Consider the following 13,882-nt stretch of genomic DNA (forward strand, 5'->3'; position numbering starts at 1 on the left):
AACCAGTGGCGTTCTTGCTGTGAGGCAACAGTGTTAACCACTGGGCCGCCGTGCCACCCTATCAGAAAAGGGGAGGAGTAGGGGTGGAAGGGGGGATTCTTCAAGACGAAGATAACTGGAGTGGAAAACTCTGGTTATTTATAGTGAGTCAGTATTCATCTGATTGGTGCAATATACGAAGCTGATGCGGTACAAGCTGTGTTCAATAATAAGCACATGATCCTCTCAAAATGTGTTTATTAATAAATCGCACTACAAAATATGCAATGTGAAACTCATTTTCCAAAATTTAGCATTTGCACCCAAAATCTCAATCTAGTCAAAATCATTAATTTCTTTAATTTAATTTCATTTATTCCATAGCGCTAACCTATAGCTGCAATGTAAAAAGTGTTTTTACTTTTAAAAGTGCATAAACCTGTTGCTTTTAAAGTGATTAGTTGGCTTTACATAAGTAAATCCACTACCTTAAAATTATGTGCATTATGTACAGCTCCAAGTTACAACAGGTTTACTTGCTATATTTAGGCAACTAATCACTTTTTACAGTTTACTAAAAGTAGACTCAAGATGTATTGTTACCAGCGTGATGCTAACGTGCTATTTCAGTTACATGCTCTACTATTTGATCATAAGAAACTTCCATGCAAACGTCAGCCTTGCTATGAAAAAACATAACCTTTCACCAAAACAGTGAAACTCTTTCTAGGTTTTTTGCGTAGACTTATATTTTACAATTCTGTAAAAAATACTCTAAAATGTCTCTGTTGATGTTTTCAAACAATTCTATTTGATTTACCAAAGTCACACAAGTGGCAATTTCACATCTGTCACATCCAAAACGGAGAGTTGTCACATCCATAATAAAGCTTTTTCTTCACAAATTCAAAAATGTAAAATCAAATAAAATATGTTATTTATTAATAATATAATAATAATAAAATAATAATAATTTTGTTCAATAGAGAGCCAACTCTTATCCTCATGATTAGCATTGTTTGGTTTGGTTTGTGCAGTTTAATTCACAGAATTTCTACAAAGTTTGTTGAATACTGTAAACTCACATACCTTTTTGGTCACATCCATAACTTATGTTTATTTTCCTCATTTAAAATATAAAAAATGTTTGCAGATTGTTATTTTTCTGATCTCTTAACTCTGTGTTGAGTAGTTTTGAAAAATATAAACACATGTTTCAGTATAATGTTAACACACACTTTCTCTGTGAATTTGAGTTTTTACTGCAAATATCACATCCATAATACTGGAATTGCTCTTAATATAAATGACTTAAGCATAATATAGTTACATATTATAGTAAGCAAATGTAAAAATTAAAAAAAGTATTGCTTATAGCCTCCTTGAAGAAAATGCATCTACACATAAGCATCTGCAGGAACTCCGTCACATTTTCAAATAAGAATCCCAAGATGCACCATAGTTGAAAAATAAGTAACGAGTAGGTGTGAAGTGAATAAGTATATTGATATATAATGCACACGTTCAACAAACTAACTCATGTAGACAGCGCAAGTCATCAATCTTATCAAATGCACTGGTTTATCAAAAGATTTAGACTTACATTACCTCCTGTAGGAACAAAGGTTTTGAGCTCAGGTAGCAGGAAACAAGCAGAAAAGCAAACACACAATGGTTTCCTCTGCTAGGAGGTAAAGCAACCTGCAGCGCATGTACAGAGCGTAGGAATGATCAATCGATTTTATACAATTCAGATATCTCTCCTATATGAACTATATTTAATGACATCATACATTTCAATAAACACTTCTTGATATTTATCCATGAAAGGCAATGTATTTGAGGCTGAACTGTTGTGTGGGTGGATACTGTTTCTCTGTATGTGCATGCATAGGTAAAGAAATGCATGTGCATGAGCTCATGGATGCTTCAAAATATGTATGTTTAGGAAAAACAAGCATAAAGTCTTCTGTTTGAATGGGGCTCAGGTTTGGGTGTTTGTTGAATTTTGGAGTGGATTAGATTTTGGCTAAAAATGAGACCGAAATAGAACATCCTGCTCTGAGGGTGGAGATGACTGACTTTCATGTTTGCCTTTCTAAAGTTGGGGACAATTGGGGGGCTCCCCTCAGTTTCTGTCTTGATAGTAAGTATTGTGTTCCAAAACACTCCTCCGACTTATCCAGTATTTTGTGCTTTTGGGGTTTTCGTATTTGCTTAAATGCTTAAAATAGTGACTTACATAACCCGGAAGCACTACAAATCTACAGTATCAATCCATCTCCATGGCACACGATCTATCTAGCTATAAATATTATAACAATTTTGATTGAATTATTAAAATATGTGTTATTCCTTTCATAAATTGTGTTTAAAAATGCATTGTAATACCAATGTAGTTCTTCTTGAAGTTTTTATTGAAGCCTTACTGTTAATCCTCTGCACCTGAACCCAAGACCGTTATTAATTCCCCTCATTTTAATGGAGCCGGTTGAAAACTAATTCATGTAGGTGGAACAGGGGGCTGGTTGGGGAAAATGTGTCTGTTGGAAAGTACAGAAAGTAAGCATCTATACCACACGTCAAAACACGTCTGACACACTTGACTGATATTCCTTTTCAAATTAAAAGCACTTTCATGTAAATGCATATTAAAACAGTTGCGTACAGTATGTAAATTTAATGCTTGCCCGTGAAGTTTTGCGGACAACTATTTTCAATTATTTTATCTAAATGGAAGCGTTGGATTAGTACTTTAGAATAAAAAGTGAGTAAACCCATTGTAACTTGGGACCGTTAATTTGACTTAACCTATGTTTTATAATTATGCACATGGTTTATTTAAGTCAACTAATCCCTTTAAAAGCAATGGGTTTACTTGTCATCAAGCTGCAAGGAAACACAATGGAGCAACGTATTTTAGGTTTTGCAAAAGTCTAGCTGGAGGCATGCATTTCCAGTTAGCCTGAAAATGAGAGATAAAAATGTGTATTAAAAAACTATTAATACAGTCAAGTGTAAGAAGTCAACACGTGTGCAGTGCACATACGAAATCATTCAGTATGGTTTAAAAACCTTTTTAAGATTAACCTCGCTTGAGTTCCAACATCCAAAAGGCAACATAGAAAATAAATTTTTATTCTAATAAATAAAACATTCACGAATGATGCACTGCTTTGTCGAGTATTAAACAAATTGGATTGAAAATTCGAAAAAAAAAGCAGAAACATTAATTGTCATTCATGTTTTTGTGGTGTTTGCTTTTAGTTATAACTGTAAATGTGTTGTTGAATTGATAAAAATGTGTTTATCAAGCTAATTGGGTTCCGCTTACATTAGCTAACAATAATGTGGCTTTTTATTAAATGGTAATATGGAATGTTATTAAAAAAAGCAGAGCGAGAGAGATCCTTTTCACTATGCTTACAACACACCAGTGTTTTATAACCCTGGACTTTTATAATTTCAGTTAGGTTAGTTCTTTCTATCTATCTCTTCATCATATATATATATATATATATATATATATATATATATATATATATATATATATATATATATATATATATATATATATATATATATATATATATATATATATGTATATGTATATATATATATGTATATGTATATATATATATGTATATGTGTGTGTGTGTGTATATATATATATATATATATATATATATATATATATATATATATATATATATATATATATATATATATATATATATATATATATATATATATATATACATATATATATATATACATACACACACACACACACACACACACACACACACAGTGGCTGAGAGAGCTTAAGAAAACACATTTAATTACAAAAAACACTAGCACATTAAGAAAAGATCTTCATCTGTTTGACAGCACACATAAAAAAGCATTGCATTTTCCCACAACGCAAACATATTAATAAAACATGCTGTATTTTCTCACAATGCAAACAAATTAATAAAACGTGCTGCATTTTTCCACAATGCAAACAAATTAATAAAACATGCTGTATTTTCTCACAACGCAAACAATTTTCAGTAAACGCACTGCATTTTCTCACAACACAAAAAGAACGGAACAGACATTAAGCATATGTAGGCCTAAGCTGTTTCCATATTTTGTGATTTTTTTTTTTCCGTTTATTTTGGGTTGTTAATTGCATTATGGGAACTTGATCTCTGCTCTGTCTACTTTAGATGTTGAAAATTCAACTCTACAGTTTAAAAAAGTGACTTTTATTGGCATTTTGCGTAGTTTGAATTAATATAATGTAATAATATAGAGAAACAAGTCTAAAATAACAGAAAATACTGGCAGTTTATTACAAAGTTTTTGTAACGTAATATACACCAATCCAGACTATATATCCCTTTAAACTATTCAAATTGTTAATAAAAGTCACCTTTTTGACCTTTTCAAAGTTAAAGGTTGTTAGAAGAAAGATAAAAGTCCCTTAATGCAATTCAAGAGCATATATTAACATGACATTTTGTAAGAATAGCATAAAAAATATAAACATGACTCACAAAATTGGTTAAACTGCTAATTTACAGATACTTTTTAGTGTATAATGTTGCATTATTTTAAGTCTTAACTTTAATACTAAATTCCCTTTCACCATTTAAAGCCATATATATATTTATACATGTGTAAGTGTCATCTGCGTGTTTCTCACCTCTCTCGATCCTCCGTCATGGAACCTGCAAGAGAAGCACTGATGGAGCCACTCTTTCCTTTTACGCCAGGAGTGAAAGGACTGTCTTGAGTCAGTGGAGAAGAGTGTATGAGAGAGTGATATGGGTGAAGTAACCCGGTGTAGCCCATGAGCGAGGAAGAGACCTGTGGCTGGAGCGAGCGATGGAGAATGGGGTACATTGGTGTGGGATATGGATACGCTCGGAGAGAATGGAAGGCCATTATTTCACTACAGTTTAACACCATGCTCCGATTTGGGTTCACCGGAGGCCAGCAAAGACGTGGAGTCTGAGACGGAGCTCCTGAAGAAATTATGGTTTCTCTGGAGAAAATGGGAGACACGGGAGAGACTGGAGAACAGGTCTTTTTTGGTGACGAGTGAGTCTGCCTCTTACGGTCTTTATTGATGGAAGAGCGCTCTTCCGAAGAGCAGTCAAGCTTGTTTTCTTCAGTACAGTGGTCTTTCTTGGACATCTGAGTGTACTTGTGTGTTTTGTCATCTTGGGGTGATTTTACGTTTGTTTTTGTTGGATTTTTGAGATGTGCTTGACACTGTTCCACCAAAGACTCGACTTCTAGATACTCTGCGCCCCTCAGCAGCTCCTCCAGGTCATCTTTGGGAACCTCCACCGATTCGCTGTACACATAGTCTAGGATTTGCTTGAGAGTATGAGGAGAAACGCTCTCAATGGCACAGCAGTATCCTGGATTTGGGTTATGCTGGTTTGTTAGTTGACGCCCGAGTCGTTTGCTTGCCAGTGCGAGGATCAAAGCGTGGGCTTTAAATGAAAGGCCCTCAACGGTGAGAAGTGTGTCACAAAGGGTGCCCGCCTGGCGAAGCTGCTCCGTCTGATGTAGAAACGGCACATGGTGAGGGTTATAAATGCGGATCATCTTCAGAGAGCAAGAAGTGTAGCTGATGTGAGATGATTGGGCTGAGAAATCTCATGGCAACCTTTGGAGGGGGGAAAAAAGACAGAGGTTAAATTTGTCATGGGACAGCGAGGAGTCATAGTAAGCGTGAAAGAGATAAAATAGACTAATAAAAGCGATTAGTTACTTTACTTTAAAACTAAGTGCTTTAAAAGCAACAAGTTTATTTGACTTAAAGTCAGTAAACCCATTGATGTGACTTTTATAATTATGCACATACAGTTGAAGTCAGAATTATTAGCCCTCCTTTGAATTTTGTTTTCTTTTTTTTATATTTCCCAAATGATGTTTAACAGAGCAAGGACATTTTCAGAGTATGTCTGATATTTTTTCTTCTGGAGAAAGTCTTATTTGTTTTATTTCTGCTGGAATGAAAGCAGTTTTTAATTTGAAACAAAATAATAATAATAATAATTTTAAGGTCAAAATTATCACCCCCTTTAAATATTTTTTGATAGTCTACAGACCAAACCATCATTATACAATAATTGCCTAATTACCCTAACCTGCCTAGTTAACCTAATTAACCTACATTAGTTAAGCCTTTAAATGTCACTTCAAGCTGTATAGAAGTGTGTTGAAAAATATCTAGTCAAATATTATTTACTGTCATCATGGCAAAAATTTATAAATTAAGTTATTAGAAATGAGTTATTAAAACTATTATGTTCAGAAATGTGTTGAGAAAATCTTCTCTCCATTAAACAGAAATTGGGGAAAAAAATAAACAGCGGGGCTAATAATTCAGGGGGGCTAATAATTCTGACTTAAACTGTAGTTTGTTTACTTAAAATAACTTGTTGCCTCATAATTATTAAGTAAAGTCAACTAATCGCTTTTTACAGTGCTACAAATTAGAAAATAACACAACTAATTTGTTATATGTGCATTACAATAATCTATGCTACAATTCTTTTTTTAAATGTCACAAATAATTAAAATGTAAACGTGCTATTAGGAAAACATTAGACATTTATTGATCATTATGAGAACTGATAATAAATACAAATGGTAAATGTTTTATATAAAATTAATATAAAATGTTACATTCTTTGATAAATGTAATATGCAAACAACTATTGGCTTGAACTTGTTTATCTATTTAATTTTTAAATATATATTGGCTTGTCAGTTTGACAGGCTTCTTTAAATTATTTCAAGAAATTATTTATGCACCTGGCTTGAATATTAATTGTTTAGAAATATAATCTACAAAATGCATCAAGAGCAAACTGAAATCTCATGAAATAAAAACATGTTATAAATTATTTTTGCTCTTGTATAAAATAAAATTAGCTGAATTAACAACAAAAACAAAACAAACAATTGAAAAAAAGTAAAATTGTTGCAAACATTTTCTTCTGCTGAACACACACACACACAGACACACACATGAAAAATGTAAAACTAAATAGCACTTTTATGTAGATTGTGTAATAGCAGCTTAAGCCACAACTGTTTTAAAAATTGTGAAACATTCCATCTAATCAGGCAAGCAGGAGAATAGCAATAAAATGCAGGTACACTAAAAAATTATATGATCAATTAGTAAACTCAATCAACTCATTAAACTAAGTTACTCATGTTCTAACTTAATTTTATAAATTACGCAAACTGTTTTAGGTCAGTTTAACATTATAAAAGACTCATAAGGTTAATTTGATTCTGCTTAAAATTTTAATGCAACCAGGATTTTTTTACAGTGTATAATTCTGGTTAAATTAAAAATATCACAATTGAAATTCAGTTCAGTTTATTTCAGATCAGCGTAATGCAAATGTCACTGCTGAAAGCCAATTCACTGGAGAGCAACTGCACCGATGCACAGCTCCACTATGCTAACCAAGCAACCCATAGATGACAGTGGCAAGAAACCAAAACTTCTTTGATCAATAAATCAATTGCCTTTTAGCTATTTATTTACCTGGATGCACTTACTTGCTATTAATTCATCTATTAGTTTATTTATATATCATGCTTAGATATGCATTTGGAAAAAGATCAGAAACCGGAAAACAAATAATCAATACTCCAACTTCAAATTAACTAATACTCCAACTTCAAAGTTTGCTAAGCTCAGGTGAAATGGTGTCATTTCAGGGCAAATGGTTCGGTGAGTGATTCCAATCTCTAGACTAGACATTTACAGGGAAAATAAAGATTCTCAGCTGACATTATCAATTTGTACATGCGGCTAAATGATTAATCAAAGTTATTTTTAACGTTTTAATAGATGTTAATAGAGCACATGGATATAACCCAGCTAACAGGAAATGTTCTGGTAATATTCTCTCAACATCATGAAAGAAAAAGTTCCTCCAGTAATGTTAGGGGAATATTTATTTTAAGTTACCTTGCCTTAAATAATATTCAAATATCGGCACAAAACTTTTGATTTTGTATATCATTCATGGAATGTTTTATTACTGCAAGGATTTATTTCATTTTACAACATGTTTAGGTTCAAACTTTTGTTTAAAAATAACATTACTACAATGTTTCCATTACCTATTGAAAGCACAAAACATTTAAAGCAATTGAATGCACAGTGAGTGTTATAGCATTATCAGAACATCAGCAAAACATTCTTAGAACCTACTTTTATTACCCTGGAAGACCGATAGACTGAAAGAAAGACCGAAACACAGATAAGCCAAAAGACATATATAGGCTTTGCAATATAGGTCATTTCACTTAATTTCAGAGATTGTGAAAGACAAATTCAGAAGAAGCAAGTAGGGTATTTTTTCAGCGTCACAACACCTCTATTCTACTTTCAGCCATCAGGCAAACAATCCAATTCACACAATGAAACTCGAGCAATGTTTAATCATTTCTATCTCACAATACATTCACCCGTGAACTGGAATTGCATTGTCTAGGTACGACACCGAGCGGAGGCGGACATGTCTGGCCATGGCAGACGGCAAGGGCCTTTCACATTTTGCATCACCTTTTGAAATTCTGTAGTGGAGCTTTTGCGATGAAGCCACAGACCTCTTCAGAATGTGAAACTCTGACTAATGCCGGTACGCTGAGACTCGTAACAGTTCAAGTTTGTTTGATCAACAACAACAGTAAGCCATACAGTAGGTCGGTTTAGATATGCATCTACTGTAGTAGCAGTGTGATGTGGTGTCTGGTGAAGCGTTTGATTACAGTACATCTCAGCTGCCTTTTAATTCCTCAAAATTACACAGTGTCAAGAGCGTATCGTCAAAAATGATTTTGATACTCAACCTCATAAAGGAACATGACCAGTATGGAATAGGAGAAATATGAGAATGGTCATCTTTGGACTGGCTCAAGTATTGCAATTGGCAGTGTTTATATATATATATATATATATATATATATATATATATATATATATATATATATATATATATATATATATAGTTGATATCAGATTTATTAGCCCGCCTGTATATTTTTTTCACGTTCAAAGTCACTTAAATCACCTTTTTTCCCCATTCTGATGCTCGGTTTGAACTGCTTGCATCGTCTTGACTATGTCTACATGCCTAAGTGCATTGAGTTGCGTTAACAAGCAGTATATACTGTATATGTATATATACATATATATATATATATATATATATATATATATATATATATATATATATATATACACACAGTTGAAGTCAGAATTATTAGACCCCCTGTTTATTTTTTTCCCCAATTTCTGTTTAACGGAGAGAAGTTTTTTCAACACATTTCTAAACATAATATTTTTATTAACACATTTCTAATAACTCATTTATTTTATCTTTGCCATGATGACAGTAAATAATATTTGACTAGATATTTTTCAAGACACTTCTATACAGCTTAAAGTGGCATTTAAAGGCTTAACTAGGTTAATTAGGTTAACTAGGCAGGTTAGGGTAATTAGACAAGTTATTGTATAATGATGGTTTGTTCAGTAGACTATCGAAAAAAATGAGCTTAAAGGGGCTAATAATTTTGACCTTAAAATGGATTTAAAAAAATTAAAAACTGCTTTTATTCTAGCTGAAATAAAACAAAAAAAGACTTTATCTGGAAGAAAAAATATTATCAGACATACTATGAAAATTTTCTTGCTCTCTTAAACATCATTTGGGAAATATTTAAAAAAGAAGAAAAAAATCAAAGGGGGGCTAATAATTCTGACTTCAACTGTATATGCATGATCTATTGTCTGTTTTGGAACGCAGCTGGCTATTGTGCAAAAAACGAAAGTTGCGAATTATCGAATGGTAACAAAACTTTGCTGATACGATCACTCCCCTCATCGCAGACGCAGTGGTGACGGATTATGTGGAACATACTGTACTGAGATGACGATGCTCAATGTCTAATTACTAGAACTGATGTTAAACTGGTAAAAAAGTGAGACAGACGCACGCAATAGAGAACTGAAACAACTCAGTTTTAATATTGTAAAGCATACCTAACAGGTGCATGAAGATTCTTGATCAACAACAAATTATTTTTTGATAACGAATGCGTTGTTCTGCGACCAAGTTATTTATTGGGTTATTTGACCCAAAATGAAAATCGCCATGATTTACTCACTCCTGTCTTTCTAAATCTCAGTTAAACCCTGAAGAATGCAAACATTTTGTATAAAATGTCATACAGGATTTAAACAACATGAAGACAGATTTGTCGTCTTTTGGAAGAACTGTAGTAGTCAACGTTTAAAGTGGAGTAGCGGGTCAAAAAAGATTTTTGAAATTGTCCTAAGACAACAATGCTTGTTATTGAATAGTTTTAGGAGCGCTTTGATTAAAGGTCATGATCCACTTCAGATGTTGGCTACTGTATACCTTTTACACAGAATTTGCAAGCTGATATAAAATAGTTTAGCAGTTTTGTTTTGTAGCATTAGCTTGAGCATGCATGCTTTTTTTCCTCGGAAAATAATGTGTTGTATCATGCTACAATATTATAATTCTGTCCTAAATATATATGAGTCATATTACTATGAGCAACACTGTAAACGAAGCGCATACAATGTGTCATCATTAATGCGAAGACATTTAATAATGAATATAAGATTGGTAAACGCATTTACTTGCTTTAGGTTTCGCTTAACGCAAGTCATGGAAAACACCCAATTCAAGCAGATTTGCATCGGATACGTTTAGATGTAGTCAATATAAATATAATTACGTATATTGTATATGCTAAGAATATTCCTAATCAAAAACGGTCAAAATAAAATATTCAATAACTGTTTCGAGCATAGACATTCGTATACAAACTACAAAAAAACAGGTGAACGGTTAAACGTTAAAAGTAGAATTGGCAATGCCAAAAGAAATGCATGTTTAAAACATTTTATTTTCTAATACCGATTCATTTGTTTCACATCAAGTTTTATGTTCATTTACAGTATGCAAACAAACAGGGTCACAGCAAAATATACATATTTCTATTCCTTTTTCTTCGCCCACTTCTTCTGAAGCTGTTATGCTGTTCAATTCTCATTTGAGCGTGAGAATAGGAAGACTGAAACTGTGAAAATGCGCTACGTAATTGCTATGCAATTTTGACTAAAATAGCTACAAGTTCTGCTGTAGCGCAAAGAGCAAATTGACTTACCTGCCGTGCAAGCCATTGAACGTCTAAAGGTGAAAGTATTTAATCTGATTCGCGGATTGCGCTCTATCCTGCCACCAAATCAAACCATTGTACAAAGCTACGATTACCAAAACTACTGTCCAACAACAACCTATGACCACTATCTATCAACAGCTGTTTCAGCCACTAGTAAAGAAGGCTGCTACACAATCCTGGTGAAAACTTCAGAAATCTGCAAAAGTTCTAGGGTCAGGCCCACATAAAGAGACAAAGACGCAATCAAGAGAAAGAGGCCCATGAGTAACAGGGGAAAACCTGTCTGCAGTGACACATCCTCTCCGGGCCTGCTGCAGTGAAGACCTCGTCACACAATCAGACACTTGCACGAAGGCTTCTGTAATCAAAAGATGTTTTTCCAGATATAGAAAGCACAGCACTTGCTGAAAGGGGGGGAGGGCAAGATGTAGAGAGACAGCAGAGATACAGCAAGAGGATGGAAATGAAGAAGAGCCTGACTTACAGAAATGTTCAAAGACATACCTATGCGCTCAAGGTGGAGGTTGCGTCCTGCTGCAAGCAAGTCAACAGAGGCGCAAAAACACACATCGCCACCTCAGCCAGAGGTGTCATCGACCAGAGGAGGCCTACATGTGGGTGAGATTCAACAAGGCCAACTCTAAACTCTAGCCTGCCCCTCCCCTTGATCATCAGCACTCTGTGATTGGCTTTCTTTCCATTTTTTCTTCCTTTCTTTAACCTGTTTTTTTTTTACTAATAATTTGGTGCATCTGAGCTGATGGCTTGCTTGTTCATCAGATAAGCAAATGTAAGGATAGTGACAAGATCTGCCTGTTTTCGCTTAATGGTTATACTTTAGTAAAACTAAAAACTAATATTATTTCTATATTTTTAGAATGTGAGTTTAAAATTTTATCTGATACCTTAAGACATATAAAATAGGGACAATAAAACGTACTAAAATTAATATGCAAATGTTGTAAAAATGAAATTACTGCAGTATTTTTACAACATTTCAGTCTTTATTAAAATATCCTTGTGTTATTTGATGTTACTTGCGATTTCTTTGGGAAACTGAAATTTTTCACTTAGAAAGCAGCTGGGCTAATATATAGGAATACCTATTTAAAATACATGATATTTACAAGTTCATTATTGAAGGCAGTAAGACATCAAACAATTTTGTGTTTAATAGACGTCTAATAGACATCTAAACGTAGACAGCTTTGCTAAAACAAGGCTAAACTTGGTAAATAGACAGGTTAGACAGACTAGTCATTCATTTCTGTTTATTTGATGACTAGTCTAGTTTTGGCCTATTCTTAGACGACATCTGTTTGATTGTCACTGACAACCCAAGTTTAGCTTTGTTTTAGCCAAGACGACTATGTGTAGACATCTAGTAGACAACTTTTAAAAACCAAAAATGCTTGCTGGGAGGTATCAGATTTGTCATCAATCTGCAGTAAGAAATCATTCTTGTTTATTCTATTGAGCCGGCTTTTCCTAAACGTATCTAGAACTGAATAGTGGAAATATTTACTTTGGTTATTTGTCATGTCAGCCATCGAGTGGCCTTATTTTCACACTTTTTTTTGGTCCAGCTGCCCACTGTTGCTTATGTTCCATACCATAAAATATCACCTTATGGAAAATAGCCAGTTTAAAAACATGAACAAATAGGTGACAACTATCTTTCTGGCCACAAGTGAAACCTTTTAAAAAAAAAAGTGAAAAGTGTTTTTATCACCTCCTCACCTCTCTGAACAGACATCGGTTGGCAAATTTTGCAAACTTGATGGCACTGGCCTATCAGCAACATAGCCCCACCACACAGGAACAATCATCCTATGAAGAAAATGAAAGTGAAGGGTGTGCAAATGTGAGATAATTTTATCAGTCGTTGCAGTGGAGGCTGTAGATCTTTATCAGCTTTTAATGTGCAATACTTATAACTTTCATGGAAAGTATAGCATTAAAATATGGCACTTCCTTTATACTAATTAAAAGTATAAAGGATGTGCTGTGGTTCTCAAAAAAAGAGAAGCTTCTCTATTATTAATTTATAGGGTGCCTAGAGGTCACTGTCATGTTTTCCAGTGCAAAAATTCAGAAATCTTGAAATAAAAATCTTTAAAAAATAAAATAGAAATAATAAAGAAAATATTATTTGTCAGTGCCAAATAAATGAATACATTTAAATAAACATAATTCATAGAATCATTATTTATAATCTTATTTCAGTCTTACTGTTATTCAAGAATCTGCTTAATAATAAAAATAAATGAATAAAAAAAAGAATAAGAGGAAAAAAGATATCTTCTTTCAGTCTGATTTAGCATTTGTTGTCATTTGACTATGTTTACATAGACATCAGTAATCTAATCATTTGCATTAATCTGAATAAGACAATAATATTGATTAAGGTGTTTACGTGAGCTGCTTTTTAAATGTTCTCGTTTATGATCCCATTTTACATGTTATAGCACATAATTCGATTAACATCATTGTCTCACCACGCTATGCACATTTCCTCCGGAGTTTCCAGCCTGATCTCACGAGAAAACGTAAGTATTTTACGTTTTGACAGTTTAGTGGCTAATTCGTACGAATTCGTACGAGTTCAGTCGTACGAAATGGTACGATTTTAAAAAGGAGGCGTGGCACC

The 13,882-nt window shown here is 33.4% G+C and overlaps 1 protein-coding gene across 1 annotated transcript in view; it reads right to left on the reverse strand.

Moving 5' to 3' along the window:
• zbtb32 (zinc finger and BTB domain containing 32) overlaps positions 1–11,832 on the reverse strand; it is a 19,076-nt gene extending 7,244 nt beyond the window's left edge. Inside the window, exons 1-3 of the mRNA XM_056474093.1 lie at positions 11,737–11,832; positions 4,673–5,647; positions 2,858–2,868 (exon numbers count right to left, since the gene is read on the reverse strand). Of these exons, the coding sequence (XP_056330068.1) occupies positions 2,858–2,868; positions 4,673–5,586 (925 nt within the window). The 5' untranslated portion in view covers positions 5,587–5,647; positions 11,737–11,832. The remainder of the gene's footprint in view (positions 1–2,857; positions 2,869–4,672; positions 5,648–11,736) is intronic.
• Positions 11,833–13,882: the final 2,050 nt, after the last annotated feature.

Source organism: Danio aesculapii, chromosome 15 (assembly GCF_903798145.1).
Source record: "Danio aesculapii chromosome 15, fDanAes4.1, whole genome shotgun sequence".
NCBI lineage: Eukaryota > Metazoa > Chordata > Actinopteri > Cypriniformes > Danionidae > Danio > Danio aesculapii.